This window comes from Sturnira hondurensis, unplaced genomic scaffold, assembly GCF_014824575.4.
Source record: "Sturnira hondurensis isolate 20B ecotype Veracruz unplaced genomic scaffold, ASM1482457v3 Scaffold0013299, whole genome shotgun sequence".
Lineage (NCBI taxonomy): Eukaryota > Metazoa > Chordata > Mammalia > Chiroptera > Phyllostomidae > Sturnira > Sturnira hondurensis.
In genome coordinates, this window is record NW_028085930.1 from 6,759,873 (window position 1) to 6,782,948 (window position 23,076).

Genomic DNA, 23,076 nt, shown 5'->3' on the forward strand with positions numbered 1-23,076 from the left:
AACTAAAGTTTTTTATAGATGAATACACTAAATTTTAAAAATATGTCAATGACCTACCAAAGCAACATAAGTTTCATGGCTACAAAACTATCCCTCTACTTTCCTGACATTACTCTAAACCAAAGAATCACAATACAGTCCTAGAATCTCAAAACTAATATATTGAACACGTCTGATACTTGGGGCTTTCTGAAATAAGTTTTTAGTTTATTTTACAAGTGGAGAATGCACTTTTTAATTTTTTCATAACATTTTCCCCCTAAAGATACACATTAGACATATTTTCAAAGCAAAAAATCATCAGAATACATAAGCATAACAACAGCCTACAGATCTCTTGGGTTACGGACCTCCCTCCCTCCGACACTGGGAACATGAGTGAGACAGGCGCTCACTCGGATAATGGTTGCGCACGCATGATTTTGTACTGATCTCCCAACCAACAGGAATTTGTTACAGGCAAGGCTCTCTCGGCCTTCATTATCTGTATGTAAGTCCAGAGAAAACCGGTATATCAACTTACGATTTAGTGGTCATGATCGGGGCAAATGGCACGATTCCAGTGAATACGTGTCGGTCACTGCAGAGGCATTTCAGGCCTCTTTAACACCTGCTCTCCTGGACAAACCCTTGTCAATACTAGGGAATCTAACTGAAATGGAATACAGTACTCAGAAGGTAACCCATATGAGGGTTCTAATCCAGATGACCGTAGCCTTCACGCATCCCATGCTGCTCATTAAAGTACTGACTCCAGACATATGTCCCACAGGCGCCATGAGTCCTTTTCCATGGTCAGTGGAGAAATACAGTCTGTACTTCCTCAAAGTACCTTTACCTGTCTATCCACGAAAAAAAGTCCTTTAGGTTGTCCGACTGACTTTGAATATATAATTCACAAGTTTACAAACTTTTCCAATGACTACATTTCAGTATGTAATCAGGAAATGTTTGAGGGAATGTTTGCATTTCATAGGTTAACCATTGTAAATTCATTGTTGGGCAGGTTCGTGTGGTGCGCAGTTTTCTTGCGGAGAGCAATTCCAAAACAACACAAACATGCCTGCTGGCGCAAATCCAGCGGTGGCACTTCTTGTCCTTCTCCCGATATTTCGGGACCTCATACTGCTTCACTGCCCATGACCACAAACCACAAAGGATTACTGGAAATAAAAAGAACATGTGTAGCGTCAAACTGGTCTGTTCTTCCATCCTTCACAAGGACCAAAACATCTCAATGGCTACGTTTTCAATAGGATTTATAACTGCCTAAAATAATCCTGTGAAATTTTCTTACCACAATGAAGAGTTATTGACTTAGTTGAGGTTGGGGGAACAACAAGCAACAGTTAAAATTATTTTTTAAAAGTATAACAAAAATTTAGCAAAGAAAACACATCAATGGATATTGCCCTAAATTCTTTCAGGTTTTAACATGACTTTTTTTTTTAATTGCAAAGGAACAGGCTTAAACACAGAAAATAAAATGTAGTCCAGTCCATTATCTACATATTCTTCATCTTGGCCATGAGATCATCCAGGCTTTCCCCAGAATCTTCTACCGTTACCTGACGTACGGAATCTTCTTGCTATCAACAGAGGAAAACATAGTGAAAAAATAACCATATGCAATTCTTGATGCTTAGAAATACATAAGCAGTAAGCTTCAACCATGTTCAACAAGTTTACGATGTAAGTTTTTTTTTTTACTAAATATGCCTTCTAATTTTTAGGAAAGACAAAGTCCTTCTACTTTCCACATCAATCTTTTGATTAACAAGGCAGTAATTTCAATATTCCTGAGGTATCTACTGAAGTGGTCCTTTTAAATGGTATTGTGGCTAAAACCACCAACTTACAAAAATATTTTCATTTTACCAAAATCTATTTTACTTGATCCAGTAGTGAGTGAACCAAGTTTAAATGTGCTGTGCACACACCCATATTAGCACTGAATACTTCTCTCACACATCTTGATGCCCATAGTGTAAAGTATCTAATACAGGAAATAATGCATTGGCATTATAAAGTTGGATGAAGAAGAAAGATAACATTTTTCTCTGATACGATATTTACTTATGGTAAATCAGGTTTTAGACGAACCTTTCTGGGAATTGTGTAGGCCACTGTGATTCCTTCCGGTAAGCTGGGAACTGGACCTGAGGATTTGTTCAGTTCCTCTTCTGAAACCTCAGATACCAACTCAATCCCTGCAGAGTTACATTTGACCTTTTAACAGTTGTAAAGGAACTTAATAAGCAATAAGAACCCCAAACTTCTATACTCTCAGTTATAGTTAGATTCTCTACGTTTTATGCTGCCCTTCCAATGCACGAAAGGCTTCCTACCCCACTCATTGTCCTCATGTAGTATCTCTTCCTCTTCCTCAACAGCCTCCTGTTTGGGCAGTGCCGCCACTTTTTTCTGTAGAAATCAAACAGTGTCAAAGCGTTTGTACTCATTCTCAGTTATCTGATGCATTAATCAAGAATTCAGACAGACTTTTTACCCAACCAAAAGCAAAAAGGACTTTGAACAGAATTTTTATTTTTGAAGCATGGTGAATAAATTAAAAGCTTTAAGAACCCAGAATCTAATTATCATTCCAAATCTAAATTAGCTTTTTCCTTTCAAAGTTATTATCCTATGCAAAATTCTGTCTCATACATTTTGACAGACTGACATGTACCTTATATTCTTCCTGCTGTTTCCTGCAATTTCTGTCATCACACTGAGGATTTGGCTTCATGGACATAGTAGGAAAAAAATCCTGCATTGCATTGTATCCCAGGTAAAAACTAACAGTACCAAAATTTAACAGAAACCTAGAGAAACAAATCAAGGTAGACTTAAATAAATAAAAGGATGAAAGTATTAAAAGAAAGTAATTGGATTTTTAAAAAACAATTCTGAAATAAGTAATGAGTTTTGCAATAAGAAAACAGAAATTTATTGTCTCATTTACAGGGCCTGGCTCATAGAAGATATTTGTTGAAGACATCAAGAAAAGATTACTTTCATCAACCACAGAACTCTTATTTTTCTGAATCTCTAATAAAGATAAAATGCTGCCAATTAAACTATGGTATGTTAACAACTTTAAGAAGCATACTGATTTCAGAGAGATTAAAATGCCAAAGAAGTATGTCTTAAAAATTCCTGAGATATGATACTAAATGTAATTTTTTAAAAATTTATATATTACTATAAAGTTTACAATCTTAAAAGTAAAGCTCAATTTTATAAAAATCTTATAATTACTTATAATTACATCCATATACTTACTACCAGATCAAAACACAGACCATTTCCAGTATGCATAAAGCTTCCTGTGCTTCCCCCAGTCTAACCTGAGTCCTTTCAGAAGCTTGTATATAGAGAAAATGATATATATAAGATAAACAACAAAAGGAAAAATACTTGTAAATGTATGTTCTTAATATACAAGGAAAAGCAAAAAAACAGTGAAGAATATGAGCAAATAATTCACAGAAAAAGTGTTCAAATTATCACAAATATAATTGAAAGAGATAATCATTTTTCACATATCATGTGGACCAAGATTAAAGAGTTTTATGTTGTCAAACGATATCAAAGGTGTGGCAAACCAGGTGTTCCTACACTGTGATGGAACTGTGTAGGGGACCGGTTTGTCTTGGCCTGGCAAATGTGACTCAGCTCTGTATGGAAAACCTACAGATGCCAAGTGGTGGGCAGGAGCCAGATCTTCAAACTGAGTTTTCCCATGGGAATCAGGCCTAGAAAGTGCATACAGATTGTTATGGCTTGCTCCTGCTAAAACTCCACCACCCTGGTCTAAAACAACAAATATGTATTGTCTATCTTCAAGGTAATTTCCAAAGCCTGTATGAGTTCTCCCAAGCACAGAGCTAATGAGCTCATCACCATTCCCCTCTGCATGCTATTTTCATTTCCTTGATTGTACCTAAAATGTAGACAATAATATTCTATGTGATAGATAATAAATCTTTCTCTGATGTAAGACCCCAGGAAAACAATAAAAGCCTGTCTAGGCAAGGGTTGGGGCACTCCCCTCTTGAGGGAGTAGCCGAGGCATCCACAGGCACTCTCCCCTTGAGAGAGTAGTCGTGCCTGTTCCCTTTTTCCACATAGGATTGTTGTTGCCTGTGCATTCCACAACAGACAGACTCTGCGGGTTGGGGTCTGCAACATCTGGTGCCCGAACAGGGACTTGAAGGCCATGAGCCAAGGCTATCAGGTTGTGGTCAACACACCAACGTGGATAGAACGCACACAAAAGCTCAGGTAAGGGCAGACGATCCCTAGTGCTTTTCGGAGGGCGTAGGGTGTGTTGTATTTTAGGAAAAGGGTATTTTTTCTTCTTTTCCAAGGTCGCTCTCTCTGCAACCACACTCTCTTTAGTAAGCAGAAGCCTTGCTCTCTCTCTCTGGCAATTGCCACACCCTGCGGGCACAGGTCAAGCATTTAAGAGCCACAAGGGCTCTCGCTGCAACAAAGACACCTGTGACAGGATACGCTGGACATGGGCCAGGACAGAACACTAGGTTTCCTGCCAACTGCAAGCAAAAGCCCACGCAACAAGAGGTACACTGTAAAAGACGCTCACAAGCCCATCCCCGTAGCACAATCCCCACTCAGGTTTTAGGCTTGGGAGAGAGAGCAATGAACTTTCCTTTCAACTAGCTTTTTGCAAGAGTCTCTGCATGTTCTTTCTTTAAAAGCTGCTTTTTGCAGCCCTTTTGATTCTGCCTTTTTCCTCCGCCCGCCTGTAAATAAGAAAGCAGATAGTAAATGAGTGTTTCGGTTTCAACTGGACTCCGAAGATCACTTTGAGAACTCAGTTAGTTAACAGGGTTGTTTATGAGTGCTCTGGCACTGAAGATGAGAGGCAAAATCCTCCCTCCGGCTTGAGATCTCAGGCGTTCCTACGTGAGTAGGGGCCTTGCGGAGGGGTCTGGGGTCAATCCCTACGACGGGTAGGGGCCTCATAGGGACTTCCAGTCACAATAATTTAACTCTGGGCTCAATCAGGGAGCGTGATATAAAGGTTGGTCACCTGGGGCTTCGAGCCCTCCCTCGAAGTCTTAGATGCGTGGGAAAAACCTGAAACCCATAAACAGAGTTAGGGTACCCTGGATACCAGGCAGCCCTCCCTGACGGTTTTCACCAACAGTACATTTCTGACCCACCACACTATACTCCCCACTAGCTAATTAGCTAGGGTTTAATATGGGCTGCGGAATCTGAAATGGCAGAAATCAAAAGTAAAAATGGAAACTTTTAAACAACAAGTATAGGGCAATGTTTTATGCTAATTTGGCAGTTTTTTAAAGCTGCTAAATATATCCCTGATAAGGGATCTTTAGACTTAGTTATTTAGGAAAAGTTGGGCAGAACTTGAAACAGCACCAGGTAGTGTGAGATAAAGACTAGTGTCTCACTCCCTCCTTTAGAGGATTTAATTTGAAAATACTGGTTTGCCTGAATTTTATTTTGTTTGTTTCTGTTTTTAAAAGTAACATCTCAGTCTCAAAACATTTTAATAGATAGAATGAGATTTCTAATATTATTACATCATAAAGATTCTACTCAGAAAGAATTTAAATTAATTATTAAAGAAAGAAAAAGATCTCACTTCCCTCAGATAGTAAACAAGAAAAAGAAAAAATGAGAAATGTGTCTTTTAACCATTCTGAATCCTCTTTCTGAAGACCCAGGGACTGCTTCAGTCCTGGGAACAAGCTATGCTGAGCTTAGTATCTTCCCTCCTTCTTCTTCAATCTCCCTAAAAATTTTCAAGGGCACTAGATAATGAGACAGCTCACTTTTGAGCACATTGCAAGAATGCAGTAATCACCAAAAAAAAAAAAAGTAAATGCATTTGCCACTAGAGAAAAACTGTTTCTAAAAGTTATGAATGTATTCATAAATTTGTCAATCTAAAGCATAGTATACGTGGGATAGGAGGTGTGATGTGTTAAAAAATATCAAGAATCCTCCTTGTTTATGCCAGAGCTGTGACCCTTTATCGTAAAACTGAGATATAGGTGTACTGTCTCCCTAGGGGAACTAGCCCTTCTCCCCAGAAAACAAAGTACCATTTTTTAACTCAATACCTGTAAACACTGATTATTTCCTTGCAAAAGAACTGGCTATTCTCTCAGAAGAAAACAATGAGTTTTCAATCAAGTCATGAAAGGCCCTTGGCACATAACCACTTTTGTCTAAAACATATTTGACCAAAACGCCCCTTATACTCATTTTTCTTGCAAACTCTAAACCAAAGAACTACCAAGTTCTAAAAACAACAAGACAGTTAACTTGCTGCTCTTACTCATTGCAGCTTGCAAAAACAGCAGAGGGCCTGTCTTTCCAAGTTAAAAAAAAAACAACAGCACTTTTAAAACTGAGCCTATTTTTCAGCCAACTGCTCCCTACCTACTGCAAACCAGAAAGCCAAAGATTAAGAGGTTAAAGGAGTCCTTCCAGGAAGATGAAAAATCAGACCCCCAAAGCTAAACAGAAAAAGTTAAAAGACTGTTTCTTTATCATTCTCAAGCTAAGCAAAATATTAAACAATGCCCTGACTGTCAAGCCCTTATTAAGATATCTCCATACATAGAAATTAACCCTCGAGGACTAAACTCTCAAATGATTTGGCAAACAAACGTCACTCATCATGCACCCTTTGGAAAATTTAAATACATTCACATTTCTATTGGTACTTACTCTGGTGCCCTACATGCATCTGCTTTAATAGGAGAATCTGCTAAAAATATACAAGCCCATTGGCTTGAAGCCTTCAGTCATTTGGGTCGGCCTCAGCCAATTAAGATTGGTAATGGCCCTGGATACCTTGCACAGTCTACTCGGGCCTTCCTTCAGCACTGGAATATCCAACATAAAACAGGAATACCTATAATCTAACCAGTCAGGCAACTGTTGAACAGGCACATCATACCTTTAAAAATCTTCTTAAAAAACAAAAAAGGGGGAGTCAGGAGTCTACTCCCCCCAAATTTGACTATGTTAGCTACGTTTACCTATAATTTTCTAACTGTGATGAATCACTTTGTACTCCAATTGAGAAACCTTTTCAGAAGAAAGAACCAAAGTCATCTTATCCTCAGGTTCTATATAGAGATCCACTGGGAGATGGTACTTGGCAGGGCCCTGTAGATCTCTTAACACGGGGAAGTGGGTATGCATGTGTTTCCATCCCTACAGGTCCTATCTGGCTTCCAGCCAAAAGGGTGAAGCTTTATAACAAAACAGACATCAAGCTCTGCTACCTGGAGATGAAAACCGATCAGCCAGCAGACCAGGTGGCCCAGCTGACACTGGCCAACTAGAAGAAAACAAGCACCGGATTCTGGTGCCAAAAAAGGCAGTTTATGTTGCTAAGTACTTACTAGTCTATTTTTCTGTTCTTATTGACACTTTGTGTTTTCCTTTAAAGGAGCAACTTTATGCTACAGAAAGAGTAATTAACTGACAGTAACTGACAGTAATTAACTGACAGTAATTACTATCAGTTTTCCATAGTAATTATAATTGGCCTGCATACCCAGGAGAGGATTTATCATACTCAATCCCTCTCTGATTCCATCTTGTACTTTAGACATAAACCACAGAAACCCAGTCTTTTAGTCTTTTTACAGAGGACCGAATGCTACTATTGCTTTTCTCCCCAAAAGTCCTTTTATAGTAGAGAACTGGAGAGCTAATTGGAGAGTACTGGCTAAGTTTGACAAGACAAAAGTTTCAGCTCTGCCTGAAATCCCATATACTAATATATGGTGGGAGGGGCCCGGTACTGGGGCACCTTTTATCAGAATTGTTCCTCCCAACCCCACGCTAGCCCTTGACATTTCAATTCTTGGACAATGGGCTTGCCTTTTATTACTAGAATGCATCTGTATATAAGAATTGTATGTGACCCTAAAGGTATCCAAAGATGTTTTTATCAAATTGACCCTTTAAAACAAGATTGGGTCACAGTTTGTACCTCTCACCCTTACTTGTTTCTGACAGTTCCAGGAACAACTCAAGTCTTTTATAATAAATCAGCAAAAATGTATTCTTTGCCTATTCCGGCAGGCTCCATATATGCCAGCTGTCTTACTCATCTCAATATTACTCAGTTAAGTCTCACTACAGTTTATATAGTTAGAAGACAAACTGAGATATGGGTGCCAGTTAATATAACCAGAGAATAGGAAGATCCTCATGGCATAATAGCGCTTAACAATGCGCTGGCCTCGTTAAGAGTCCGATGGTTTGTTGGCACTTTGATTGCATGTATTGTTTCTGCTATAGTTGTCACAGCTACTGCAGCCACGGCAACCGCTGCCTTCACTGGGTCAGTTCAGACTGCTCATACTGTCGATGTTCTCTTAACCAATTCCACCTTAGAAATGCTTCAACAGGCCCAGATTGGTCAAGAAATCCTGACTCGACTTTCTGCAGTTGAACCAGCGCTCACCTGGATCAGTGAATGCCAGGATGTGCTAATGACCTGTCAGCAGCTGACCTGTGATCCTGGTTTCTCCAAACTGTGTGTCCCCCAACCACAGCCAACATTCCTGGAGTGATATTCAACATCACCTAAGAGGGGCTTTTTCTAGTAATTTAAAAGGACAAATCAGTAAGTTGCAACTGGAGTTACAGTTACAGGACATTCAATGCTTAACTAAACAGGAGATTCTCCAAACCCTTAATGATAACCTTGCTCGTTAAACCCAAAATGCTGGTTTGATGGACTCAACCTGAGACTGTGGGTCACGGGAGCTGCTGGTTGTTTACTGATTTTAATGATGTTTTGCATATTATGATGCATTTACAAATTATTTACACAGGGTCGCAAAAGAGACCAGCAAGTAGCAAGTCTTGTAAGATGTATCACCACAACAGCCTAAACAAAAAACAAAAAACAAAAAAGGGGGGAATTGTATGGGACCAGTTTGTCTTGGCCTGGCAAATGTGACTCAGCTCTGTATGGAAAACCTACAGATGCCAAGTGGTGGGCAGGAGCCAGATCTTCAAACTGAGTTTTCCCGTGGGAATCAGGCCTAGAAAATGCATACAGATTGTTATGGCCTGCTCTTGCTCAAACTCCCTCATCCTGGTCTAATGCAACAAATGTATATTGTTTATTCTCAAGGTAACTTCCAAAGCCTGTAGGAGTTCTCCCAAGCACAGAGCTAATCAGCCCATTGCCATCCCTCTCTGCATGCTATTTTCATTTCCCTGATTATACCTAAAACGAAGATAATAATATTCTATGTGATAGATTATAAATCTTTCTATGATGTAAGACCCCAGGAAAACAATAAAAGCCTGTCTAGGCAAGGGTTGGGGCGCTCCCCTCTTGAAGGAGTGGCCGAGACACCATAGGCACTCTCCCCTTGAGAGAGCAGTCGTGCCTGTTCCCTTTTTCCACATAGGATTGTTGTTGCCTGTGCTTTCCACAACAGGCAGACTCTGCGGGTCGGGGTCTGCAACAGAAATGTACAATCCCTTTGAAAGAGAAATTTAGTAGTATCTGTCAAAATAAATTTTACATAAACCCAGAAATTCCACTCCTAAAAATTAAAACTATAAAAATCTAGGATAATACACAACAAGATGTTGTTTGCAGCATTATTAATAATAGCAAAATATCTGTAAGTAGCCTAAGTGTCCCTCAATAGAGGGCTTGCTAAATATGACATCGTGAGAGAAGACTTCACAGCCATGATTCCTTTGCCCTTTCCGTGTCTTTCTACGAAGTGTTCGTTCGGTTTAGCCAGGGCCCACTGAAGTTTGTACAAGCTGTCTGCTCCCATGTAAAAGAGCTCCAGACAGTTGCCTCGAGAGTTCTTATGTATGCTTTATAGCATCTCTGCTGGTAGTGGACACTTCTGATACCAGAGTGCCTCCCTACATCATGTTGCAGCCTGTTCTTACTGTGTTGGAAGTTTAGGAAACATAACTAAGCTTATTAACGTTGTCAAGTGATAAAAAAAAAAGGCCTGAGAGAGGGAGCACCTAAAGGAGTTCTACTTTTAATTGAGTGTGAGTTGATTCAAAAACTCTTTGACACTAATTTTAATTTTGAAGAAACTTTTTTCCAAATGTGTCCAAATTTTTGTCCAAATTTATGAACACACTCATAACTTTAGTTACAGTTTAGGTCTGAAATTTTCAACCAGCGTGCCCCAGTATATTACCCGAGATTTTTTAAAATGTCCAGTAACTATTTGGTCAGGGGCACTGACCTCTTTTCTCTGAGGTTGTCAAATAAAAAGTGACAACAGCCGATACAACAATAGCCATCCTATGTGAATGAGTCATTTTTGTCAGATCAGCAAAAAATACATATTGTGGTGTGCCGCAGAATTTTAGTAATTAGTTTATATGTGCCATGAGATGACGAAGGTTCAAACTCAAACTTAGTTGGCGTGGTTGCTGGATATTTGTTTTGGGATAATAGAGACATTACCCTGGTTAATGTTTAATCACATTCATATTACTTTTAGTAAGAGTTAAATCAAGAGAATGGAAACATGAGTTTATGTCTAAGTCTCCAACATTTGGTCAAACCTGCAGAAATTCATATTATTTGGTTAAAGAGTCACATATAAATACACCAGCACCAGGATACCACTTAACAAAGGCTTTCCCAAACGCAGTCAGCGAGACAAACGTGCATGCATATTATATTACACATACCAATAACCATACAGTTGGGCCTTGAACAACACAGGCTTGAGCTGCACGGGGTTCACATATACATGTTTGGTTTTTTCGGTAACTACATAGTCAACCCTCTGTTATCCCCAGGGATCCGCAGGTGCAGAGGGCCAACTATATGCATTATTTGACACCACTTTATATAAGGGACTTGAGTATCCTTGGATTTGGGTATCCACGGGAGTCCTGGAACCAATCCCCAGTGGATACCAAGGGACTAGTATTAACTAGTTACATTTGGGGGAGAATCAAAAGTTATATATGGATTTTAGACTTCACAAGGGTAAGTGCCCTAACCCCTGCACTGTTCAAGGGTCAACTGTCCAGTTAAATTATGTCTATTAATGTATATTACGTACAAATAAAAAGTATACAGTTATTATACATAGTATATAAAATTAAAAGTACATGTATATTTAAGACTAAATTTCAAAATCTAAATTAAATACCTGGTAATTCCAATATTTAAAATACTTTTTAAAATATCTTTATTATTATCAAGAGAAATGAGACTATTCAGAGAAATTAGGCTTCACTCACTTCAACACATTTTGTACCAAGATCCCGGCAACCACTCCCATCGTGGTGGGAAGGCTGGCTGCACAAACACCATCTCGTTTCAGAGTCTTTTCATCAATATTTGCAGCGACGACCAGTGGCGGGGCGCACTGCAGGAAAAAGAATAAGAGAGTATATGTCAAAAAAGGGAAAGTGTGTATGTTCCAAATAGTGTCCCACCACATTCAGTTTGTTTTCCTTTGCACTGTAATATACTTTCTTACTTTTTTAAAAAATATTTTATTTATTTATCTTTAGAGGGTAAAGGAAGGAGAGAGGAAGGAAACATCAATGTATGGTTGCTTCTCGTGCATCCCCTGCAGGGAATGGCCTACAACCCAAGCATGTGCCCTGACTGGGAATCTGTAATATACTTTCAATGCCTGTAGGAACTGTAGTGCTTAACAGGAAGAAACACCCCAAAATGAAGTATGCATACCGCAAAACAGGCAGATTCTCCAGGAATTATGAGCTGTATGTGCCCTGAAACTGCATTTTCACTGACCCCAGACTCCATCCATGTTTGTCCAAGTTCATTACAAGCCTTGGTAGAAACAGGTAAAAATAAAAGAAAGAAAAGAGCAAGAAGTAATTTACCATAACTTCTTCCCATGAAAAACTGAGGTTGAACTAAGTATATTTAAATTTTCCAAATTAAGTGTAAATTAATAATAAGTATAATAAGTGTAAATTAATTTTATTCTGAAATTAATTTTCAGAGTAAGAGGTAAGTTGTAAATAATGGAATTCCTTGACCATCGTCACTCTGTTTAAAATAAACAGGAAGGTAAGCAGTCAATAAATAATCTAATTAAATTAAAGCATAGTTCATTGAATTTCTTACTAATGTAAAACTTAATTTTTCTAAAATTATTTCAGCAACAAAAAATGCCAAATGTCATTTGAAAAGCTGAAAACACAATAGTTTAAAAAGAATTCAGTTTTACTTTTGAGAAACCATTTTTAGAGGCAATTTATACATATTTCTACATTTACTTAAAGTAACAAAAGTTAAGTTAAAACCAAAGCTGACAAAGAATAACAGTATTATAAGATGTTCCTTTATTTTAAAAATTGTACATCACAAGTATCTGCTATTTTATACTTTCCTCTAGTGGCATTTGTTAGAGCAGGGCATTGAAACATATGCCCCAATAGCAGGACTAGACAGGTGCCCTAGACGTTAGAGTACATTTCAAAGGTAGGCAAAGGGAACATTAAAAATAAATAAGACACATTATAAAAGGGTTTAAATGCAGAACTACTTTTAGGATGGGGAATATACACGGATAGAACATACAGGAAAATAGATAAATCCATAAGTACAACATTTTACCCAATGCAGGAACACTCACTGTATTTATTGCCATTCGAGCTTCAAAATTGTCCACACAGCTAAGAACTAGGTCAACAGGTTTTCCCTCTTCTAATCCACCATTACTAAGAAAATAAATTTTATTAGAAAAAAAATCAGGACACAAAATACATTCTAATTTATTTTTGTTCAGTCACACATTTATTTGGTTTCAGTAAATGTTTAAGTATAATTATGAAATAGTAAGTAATACTAAAGATCCAGTATAAAAAAAGTATTAAGTAACTATTAATAGAACATCAACGATAGTTCAGTACCTCTTGTATGAGAAGTACAAGGATCCAAGTGTAGTCTCTTTACAAAAGTTACCATTCACCTACCAGTTTTCAGACTTTGGTTCAAATGTAACAAAAAGTCCATTGAACGCAACTCATTATTTCAGTGGTAATACAAGAGTTTCTGTAGAAAACCACTTTCAGATAGAAATATATTATAGAACACAGAATGTATAATTGGGGATTCCTTGTTACACTATTATGATAGTAGGGGTTTTTTTGGTTTGTTTTTTATTTTGTTGTTACCATTGTATTTTGGACAATATATATACTTTTAACTGAGCTCCCCCTATATAAAAACTACACAAAAATTAACTTTTAAAAACAAAAATATATTTCATTGTACCAACTCATGGAATTAATCATCAGTATCTTTTCTAATAACACTTGTTTAACTGAGCTGGACCTTGTGCCTAATATTCACAAATAAAATTTTACCTTATTCTATCCATGAAATGTTGGAAGTTTTCTACTGTGGTTATATTATAGTTGTGTACTTCAAAAAGAACATCAGGATTAATGTTCCTAAGAGAGGAAAAAGGAATGAGTATAAAACCCACTGGTAGGAATAGTAAGAAAAAGCAGGAAAAAAAAAAACAAAGATCACTTAACAGAGATCAGAGAAATGGAATTCAAGCTACTTAACAAAAACCCTAAGTAGTCTTCTATCTCTTAAAATATCAGAAAGCTTACGAAAATGTTCCCACAATCTACGTGCTGAAAATTAAGCCTTATCACCTCTGTTAGCTGCTCGTCACCCTGACAAGAGTTTTTTTGTTCCTTCACTCAATTCAGTGCAAGTATGTCTGGGCCCACAAAGAAATGTCCTAGAATAAGGGTTGGCCTACTGTGGCCTTTAGACTAAAACTGACCTGCCACCTGCCTTTGTAAGGTCTGCAAGCTAAGAATGGATTTACATTTTTAAATGGCTACAGAAAAAAAAAGTCAAAAGGACAATAATTATTTCATGACATGTAAAATATATAAAATTTTAATTTCAGAGCCCATAAATCAAGTTTTATTGGAGCAAAGCCATGCTCATTCATTTTTATGTTGCCTACAGCTGCTAAGGCATATACAGCTGCTAAGGCATAGTTGAGCAGTTTTGAAAGAGGTTATATGCCCTCAAAGCCTGAAATATTTACTATCTAGCCCTATACAGGAAAAGGTTGCCAACACAGATCCAAGAGATAAGAGAATCTTTCACATAAGTGAAACCTGCATTTTTATAAAGAAAAAGTCAGGTCCATTTATACATTACGTTAACTCATACCAAATACACAAAGTAAGATTTCAATAAATATGGTCTTTAACTGCTATTCCATTTACCTCAAAGTATGTTCTGCTGCTTGAACTTTACTTAATCCTGCTTGATGAGGTTGGAAGAAAAGTCTATTCATATTGGCCAGTTCCACCTTGTCATAGTCAAAGAGTAGCAACTAGAACAAAAATAGCAGTATTCTGATGAAAAGCATAACACAGAATGAAATAGTAGGCTTTACATTTGATGGGTTTAACAGTTTGGCAGTAATAATAAACTCTGAAACATTGGGTGCCATATATCAACTCATTTAATGCTCATATGAGGTAAGTGTTCAATACATAGATACTGTTATCCTCATTTTAGAAATGAGATTAGCTACAGCGCTCGCTCAAAAGCCACGCAGCTCATCTGTAGTGGAACAGGGAGTCAAATCCAGACATTCTCAGTCCAGCATCTGCACCCTAACCATGATGCAGTATTGCCTCTCCAAATGATTAACGTTCATTCCATTTCATTCCAAGTTCTTGCTAAAAGCCAAGAACCCATTGGATAAATAAAATTTTCAATAAGATAAAAACAAATGCCATAACTTAAAACTTAAAACTATAGTATAGCATGACTCACTTTGTGAATATGACACTGTAAGTACCCATGCCACGGCTAAAGCATTATTCCAAAAAGAATTACTAACTAATCATTCCTGTTTACTGCTGTATATTTAGGCGTGACAGTCTCTCTCTCTCTCTCTCTCTCTCTCACACACACACACACACACACACACACACAACTTTAACAGGGCCCAAAGATCCCATTTCTTATCAATAAGAACAGGTTGGACCCAAGGATTTCCAAAGTCCCTTCCTTGATCTAAAATTCTGTGACTTTGTAATACAACTTCCAGCATCTTAAATTTAACAATAAAATAAAAAATGATCTTTTCTTCTTCTCAATATGGAAACTAAAAAAAAAAATTAACCCAGTGCATAAAAACAACACCTAAGTAACCCTTAAAATCTTGCTAGAAAAGATATCACTTATGTCCCCTATGATAATATTCTAACCCCAGAGTCTCCAAAATGTGATTTATTTAAGCTCATTCAATAATATTTATTGGATCAGGCCAAGCATTAAGTTTGAGTATCGGCCTAACAGCCAATTTATGAGTAAATTGCAGGAAACCCTAAATTTGGAGACAGGAGGGGTGAGTTGTAACTCTGGCACTAATCAGCTCTGATGATGGGTGAATCACTTTCACTTTTTAGGCCTAAAAAGGCCTAAATGTGAAAAAATGTGAAAAGGCCTAAATGTGAAAAGAAATACAGATGAATACCCTCCTCCTCCTCCGTAAAATAAAGCAGCTGATCTGGATCTGGGGATTCCAGAGACTTTCGGGGATGAACGGTGGGCTCTGGCTCTCTAACCCTGCACTTCCCTACTTACCCACGCAGATCCTTGGGGTACAACCTTAAGTGTGCATTGGAATCACTTGGGGAGTTGAAAAAATACAGATGTCTGGGCCCCATTCCCAGAGATTGTGATTTGCTTACTGTGGGGTGCAGTCTGGATATGAGAATTTTTTTAAAACTTCCCAGGTAATTCTAATTACAGCAATATCTGACAGTCACTGGTCTAGACACGATACTCAAAACGTGTCCTGGTCCAGCATCAGCATCGCCTGGAGCTTGTGCCTATACAGGAGTACTTCCCCAAGTTTAATATGGGTACAAATCATCTGGAGATCTTGTTAAAATACAAGTCCTGATTCAGCATGTCCGGGGTGGGGCCTAGGAATCTGCATTTCTAATAAGCTCCCAGGTGGTGCTGATGTTACTACCTCAAGGACCATCCTTTGAGTAGCAAGGATCCAGAGGTTCTTCGAGCGCCATCCCAGCAACATCAAAATCACCTGGGAACTTGTTAAACATTCATATCCTAAGGTCCACCTGAAACTTTCAGGACCAAAACCACTGGGGGAGGGTCTGGTAATCTGTGGTTTAATGAGCCTTCCAAGGGCGTCTGACACACGATCAAAACTGAAAACTACATGTCCGCAGGACCTGTACTGCCCCGGGTCAGTCGGCCAGGGCACTTCTCTCAGCAGCTGACGGCTGGCTTTTGTGAGCCTCTTCACGGACTTTGAAATTTTAATAAACACTTTTAGTATTTTGGTGTTGTTTTGTTTATACTGATAAATGAGTGCCAACTTTGAAATTACTTTCTTTGACAAATTTGGCATGTGGAGTGAAGCAACATATTAAAAAAACACTGATAAACTTTATGGGAAAGTGCATGCTTTACCAAAATGACTAATTAAATGGTACAGAATTTGTGGAAAGTTTACGTATTCAACCACTATTATCTATCATCATGGACTCAAGCTTTGTAAGTCTAAGACTGGTCGATTGATACCTGGAATAAAGTTAGTTCTTTCAATCCACGGTCTAAGCTAATTTTCAAAAAAAACAAAGTAAATATATAAGGGTTTAAAAAATCTGGAGCATTCTCCAGTTCAATTTCAAACACTTAAGTCCAAATTGGTTATACATTACCCCAAACAAAAAAGTTCCTGAACATAATTAGGTAGTCCTTGTTTAATGAGCATTAACACCAGTTTCCATTTGGGTGGGGCTAGGTCTTAACCCCCTTGGGTAGAAAGAACAATCTGAATAAATACACCACAAATCAATAAGCCATTAGCAATAAGGAGAGAAAAATACTATTTTGTACCTGATTTACTCCAGAAGTGAGTAGTTCTCTCCCTAATAGGCAAAGAGAAATGTTTTTACCTTACCAATGCCACATCTTGTCAGCATTTCCGCAGTCACACTACCAACTCCACCAACACCTACTATCGCCACAGCAAATGTACGGATTTTCTGTAAAATGCAAAATTATATGTCTTGGTTAATAAGTCTCCATGAAAAATTATTTTCACTTATTGAAATCATCTTAAAAAAACTTGGGAAAGTATACCATACCTCGTAGTCGCTTACAATTCCCATTCGTTTCAATGCCATCAGGCGGCTTAAAACAAAGAAAAAAAAGTTTTAAAGGTTACAACCTTAGTGACATAGGTAAACACACATCACAGAAAATAGGCACCAAAAGTCAATCATTACTAACCCATTAAAAGAAAAGAAATCTTTCAGCTGAGTTTTACCAGATGAAACTAAATTACCAAGACAGCTTCAAAAACACTAATGCCTAAATATCTTCCCAGACCATGCAACAAGACTTTTTAAAAGATTTTATTTTTATTTCTTTTGAGAGAGAGGGGAAGGGAGAGAGGGAGAGAACCATCAATGTGTGGTTGCCTTTCATGCACCCTCTGCTGGGGACCTGGCCCACAACCTAGGCATGTGCCCTGACTGGGAATCAAACTGGCAACCCTTTGGTTCACAGGCTGCCATTCAATCCACTAAGCCACACCAGCCAGAGCACAAGATTTTTTTTAATTGAAAATAATTCCCCCTCAAAATTTCTAAGCTATAACTCCAGTGTCTTCTGGAACTTCATGATGTGCCCTAGTGAGAACCTGTTTTCATCTATTGTGTTGAAGACACTATCAAACTGGATACACATTTTTTAGTTCTGGGAATTCCCTTGAAGAATTTGATGGTCTCTGTTTGTTTTCCTGAATTATCTTCCGGGAACTCTTATTATTTGGAAGCTGGACCACTTGGACTAGTCCTGTACTCTTACTTCTTTTCTCCTACTTTCCACCATTTCAGTTTTATGTTCTATTTTCTGGATTTTTTTCAACATTATTTTCCAACTTTTCTATTGAATTTTAATTTTTGTTATTCCTCATTTTCAAAAAGAATTTTTTAAAGATTTTATTTATTTATCTTTAGAGAGGAAGGGAAGGAGAGGAGAGAAATATCAATGTATGGTTGCCTCTCATGAGTCTCCTGCTGGGAACTGGCCTGCAACCCAGGCATGTGCCCTGACTGGGAATCAAACCACAATTGTGTGGTTCACAGGCCCGCGCTCAATCCACTGAGCTACACCAGCCAGGGCCTCAAAAATTCTTTTTAATCATCTAAGTGATTTCCATTTTTTGGTATCACCTTGTTTTGTTTCATTTACAAAATACCCTATATCATCTGGGGGTAATGATAACATTGGAGATGTGTTCCCCTTACATAGTCTATTGAAGTTAATATTTTTATTTTGTTTCTTTCATGAGGAGCTTCTCTCTTTTTTTTCTTGAGTGGCTTATCTTTTTCTCTTTTTGTTCTTTTTTAAATATATTTTATTGATTATGCCATTACAGTTGTCCCACTCCCCTCCACCCTGCACACCCCTCCGCCACCATTGCCCCCCTTTCATTCATGTCCATGTGTCACAAGTTCTCTAGATTCTGTATTTCCCATAGTATTCCTGCCCTCCCCCTGTCTATTTTCTACCTACCGTCTATGCTACTTATTCTCCGTAACTTCTCCCCTCTTTTCCTCCTCCCACTCCCCTGTTGCTAACCCTCCATGTGATCTCCATTTCTATGTTTCCGCTCCTGATCTAGCTGTCCTCTTAGTTTGCTTTTGTTTTAGGTGTGGTTGTTAATAACTGTGAGTTGGCTGTCCTTTTTCACTGTTCATATTTTTTATCTTCTTTTTCTTAGATAAGTCCCTTTAACATTTCATATAATAAGGGCTTGGTTGCCCTGGGGGGCATAGCTCAGTGGATTGAGTGCGGGCCTGCGAACCACATGATTGCGGTTCGATTCCCAGTCAGGGCACATGCCTGGGTTGCAGGCCAGTTCCCAGCAGGGGACTCAGGAGAGGTAACCATACATTGATACTTCTCTCCTTCTCTCCTTCCCTTCCCCTCTAAAGATAAATAAATAAAATCTTTAAAAAAATAATAATAAGGGCTTGGTGATGATGAACTCCTTTGACCTTATCTGAGAAGCATTTTACCTGTCCTTCCATTCTAAATGAAAGCTTTGCTGGATAGAGCAATCTTGGCTGTAGGTCTTTGGATTTCATGACTTGGAATACTTCTTTCCAGCCCCTTCTTGCCTGGAAGGTCTCTTTTGAGAAATCCGCTGACAGTCTGATGGGTACTCCTTTGTAGGTGACTGTCCCCTTATCTCTTGCTGCTTCTAGGATTCTCTCCTTCATTTTAATCTTGGCTAATGTAATGATGATGTGCCTTGGTGTGTTCCTTCTTGGGTCCAACTTCTTTGGGACTCTCTTATCTTCCTGGATTTCCTGGAAATCTATTTCCTTTGCCAGATTGGGGAAGTTCTCCTTTATTATTTGTTCAAATAAGTTTTCCACTTGTGGCTGTTCCTCTTCCCCTTCTGGTACCCCTATAATTCGGATGTTGGAAGTACCTGTGCCCAATCCTAAGCCTTTAGGGAATTCTGTGATGTAACCTATAAGCTTAAGGGTCAACTTCACTGGATCCATTAAATTGGTTATTAGTCATTCATGTCTTTTCTAGTCTAAAATTTTGTCACTATAATCTTCAAGTACAGGGTCTGCCCCATTCTGATTATGAATAGAAACCCTCTACTTTACTGTCATTTTGGTGGGACTAGGTAGACAGTGATAATAAATGCCTGTGATCAATCTGCCATCTTTACCTTGACGCTCTCTTTAATCTTCATAAGTAACCCTGAGAAGAGTGTACTGCAACCCCCTTTTACAAATGAGGAAAAGATTCCGGTGAATTAACTTTCCCAAGATCAGCTAACTGGCAAACAAGGATTCAGAGCTGGGTTTTTAAACTAGTATTTGAAACCAACTTTTCTCATTTTAAAGCCTCTGCTCCCCCTTTCAATTTTCACCATATGCTTATAATTATATTCTATTTCACACAATTTTACCTTTATTTGTGTTATTGGATCATTATTTCTGAACCATTGAGTCTCCCAAACTAAAGCAAAAGGTCTTTGAGGTTCCGAGGCTTTACACCTCTTGTGTCACTCAATGCAGTTAAATGATGTTGAGCACCTACAAACCCCTCTCCTGTATTTTTTGATAACCCCGTACTTTATCATAATTCTTACCACGCACTTTGCAATCCCAGGTTTAACTTTCTATCTATTCACGCTCATCTTGTAATCTCTAGAGGGAAATGACCATGTTTACATTGTATTCCCCAGGGTCTGTGCATAAGGAACAGGTAATAAATGATAGATAACACCATCCAGGAGGGCTAGAAATGAAAAGGTGCTGGCTAAATGTTTGCTGAACGAACACTAGGAAAATTAGGCTGATCTTTATCAAATTTCCACGTACTAATGAAGAGCTTCAGATGAAAACTGTCATCTCCTATGTAGCACTTTTAATAAAGACAAATGGTGCAAATAAGATAGAAAACACTTAATATTTGTATTTGAATTTTGAAGGTTTAGTTGTGATTAATACGATGTCAATGGATTGTCTCACATTAAAATAATGCCTGAAAGATGATTTCTAAATATACAACCCACATCTCCTTGCTTTTCATTCTTGAATGGAAAAATTTCAAGATTTTCATTTGTAAAACTACAAAATGTCTAAGGATACCAGTGGAACAGTTTCGACTCATTCTTACTAGAGATGTCAGTTCATACTTATTCAAAATCTGAAAATTTTGGATCATAAATCCTTCATATTTGGAAACACAGTCAAAATACACAAACCCTGTCAATTATATCTCAATAAAATTGAAAGAAAAAGGAAAAGAAGAAAGTAGAATTAAGACAACATGCTAATTTATTAGATCTGATGAAGGAGGGAAAAACAAGAACCTGGAATGATTTCATTTGATTTGGGTTAATATGAACTCTTCTGTAATTATGAGACAATTAGAATTTTGTCAGGTTCTTCTAGTATAAGCATTGTAATTAAAATCGTTGCGCCTAAATACTAATTTTCATTTTACACTGGTTAAAAAATTCATTTACTCCAAAACTTCCTCTGAGGCTTTTTATGTCATAAATAAATAAAAACTTTAAAAAATCCAAACTCTCCTGCTCTTTAAAGGACAAGAGCAACAATAACATCTTTGTCACCTACTTTACAACTTTTCACCTACTTTATGAACTATCTGAATTTTAGATGCAGTACTTAGTGGCTTATTTATTTTTACTGGGGAGACAGTTCCTTGTGAATTTTGAAGCAAAACAAATCTAATGCCAGTCCAGGCCTTACTCTGTACTACGAGCTCCCTGACCTGAGGCAAGTCACAACAGCTCTCTAAGCCTCAATTTTCTCATCTATAAAATGAATAAAATAGTAGTGGCCATCTCCTGTGGTTGTGGTGGGGAGGGAATGCATGAGTGATGAGGTAGGCAGAGTGCTTAGAAGGTAGTGAAAGCTCAGTTAACATTAGTATATGCAACTGAGCAATAAAGTCTTGTACAAAGCTTAGCATGTACTAACTCTTCTAAAAATTGTACATACACTGACGTTTCCAATCCTCACAACTCTGACAGAGAAAGATACTACCATTATCCCCATTTTACAAGTGAGAAGTTGAAGCAGACAGGTTCATAACTCACCCAAGGTTACTCAGCTACTAAGAGTTGGGATTTGAATCTAACTAATCTGACTCTAGAGACGTTACTCTTAAGCACCGCGCTGTATTCGGCTGCTGCGTTAACAAACTTGAGGAAACGAAGAAATGAAGGGACAGGACTGGTAAAATCCAATGGCTTTAGAACTAATCAAGCTATTCCCACCACGCCCCCATTTAAGAAACATTAAGAAGCCTTTACGAGACTCAGTACACGAAGGTTATGTTTAGCGGGTTTTACATTTGATATCACCCTTTGAAAGGTGTTAATATCAATTTTATGAGGCTGAATGATACAGCCAGGAGCGGTAGAAAATTGCATACGTGTCATAGGAAGGCACAGGCGCAGTACCATATGGCTGATTCGCTTGTTTGGGTTTTTTTGTTTGTTTGTTTGTTTTTTAAGAAAAAGAACATCTTTTGACCCTTACTGAGGCTTGGCCTTGCCTGTTGGGGACCAGGATCCTCAGAACAAGAAAAGGGAGGTGGGATGCCACGGGAGCTGGTTGAATGGGAAGCGCTTCACTCCAGGCCACACGGAGACCGTCACCTCGCCCCGCTCTCCCCCTCCGACCCCAGGTCACCTGTAGGGGTTGGAGTCCACCACTTCGGGGCTCATCTTCTCGATGCGGGCCCGGCCGCCTCCTCCGTCGCCGCCCCCGAGAGCCCGCTGACTTCTTTCTTGGGCCAGTTCTTGCTCCAGCTCCTCAACCCGCCGCTGCAGACGCTCCATACACTCCGCCATGGCTGGGACTCCGGTCGCCAACGCTCCCACCCCTGGCCGCCGCCGTCGCCGCCGCCCCACGATGGCAAGACTGCAGGGCTCCTAACGAGTATATAAGGAGGAACCTAGCGGCCTTCCAAGCTCAGATCTCAGCGCCTCACGGAAGGACACGTTTCGGCCACTCCCGCAAGCATCCCACGGTACTGGTTCCGGTTGCTGTCATCCCTCCCCCTCTGGACACAAACAAACAAAACCTCCTTCTAGCTTCTTTCTTTCTGGGGTCCTAAGAGATGAGGCAGCTGCAGAGGCAGGGTCCTAAGTGTGCAGAAGCGCTGTTACCTTTTAAACTGGGCGACAAGGAGAAACACCAGGATCTTTTATTCCTGGGCTCGAGGTCCGGACGGGAGCTTTTCTGTACCGGACCTACAGGTCTTCCGCCTGCGAGTGCAATAAATTTAGAAGTTGGAAGAGGCCTCTGCGTTCTTATTTGCTGGTAACGACTAGTGCGGCTTTGCTGTCTTTAAAATTGAGGTCTCCAATTCTGACGCTGACTGATCATTTAAAATCCTAAACCACAAGAAGTCGAACAGACATTGCCCTACTAGAGCCGAAATCACCAGAATCTGCGGGCCCG

The 23,076-nt window shown here is 38.8% G+C and overlaps 1 protein-coding gene across 2 annotated transcripts; it reads right to left on the reverse strand.

Moving 5' to 3' along the window:
* Nucleotides 1-1,371: 1,371 nt before the first annotated feature.
* UBA5 (ubiquitin like modifier activating enzyme 5) lies at nucleotides 1,372-22,595 on the reverse strand. 2 transcript variants are annotated; one of them, XM_037061277.1, is made up of 12 exons: nucleotides 22,303-22,595; nucleotides 17,188-17,233; nucleotides 16,996-17,085; nucleotides 14,275-14,384; nucleotides 13,384-13,470; nucleotides 12,651-12,735; nucleotides 11,735-11,839; nucleotides 11,278-11,405; nucleotides 2,690-2,825; nucleotides 2,349-2,424; nucleotides 2,104-2,210; nucleotides 1,372-1,589 (listed from the first exon to the last, which is right to left on the reverse strand). In XM_037061277.1, exons 1-12 carry the CDS (start codon nucleotides 22,461-22,463, stop codon nucleotides 1,506-1,508), a joined length of 1,215 nt encoding a protein of 404 aa, XP_036917172.1. In that variant the 5' UTR covers nucleotides 22,464-22,595; the 3' UTR covers nucleotides 1,372-1,505. The 2 variants fall into 2 exon arrangements, with proteins under 2 accessions (XP_036917172.1, XP_036917173.1); XM_037061278.1 differs by lacking the exons at nucleotides 17,188-17,233; nucleotides 22,303-22,595 and having other exon boundaries at nucleotides 1,422-1,589; nucleotides 17,001-17,087.
* Between the last annotated feature and the right edge of the window lie 481 nt (nucleotides 22,596-23,076).

Bases quoted from the DNA above. Each gene is read 5' to 3' on its own strand.
- UBA5 (XM_037061277.1), bottom strand. From the start codon at position 22,463: ATGGCGGAGTGTATGGAGCGTCTGCAGCGGCGGGTTGAGGAGCTGGAG. The intron at 2,826-11,277 runs GTGAGTGAAGCC...TTGTTTCTCTAG, and splicing joins TTGGTACAAAATGTGTTGAA to GTTTCTGTTAAATTTTGGTA. The intron at 1,590-2,103 runs GTTCGTCTAAAA...CTCTGTTGATAG, and splicing joins CCTACACAATTCCCAGAAAG to CAAGAAGATTCCGTACGTCA.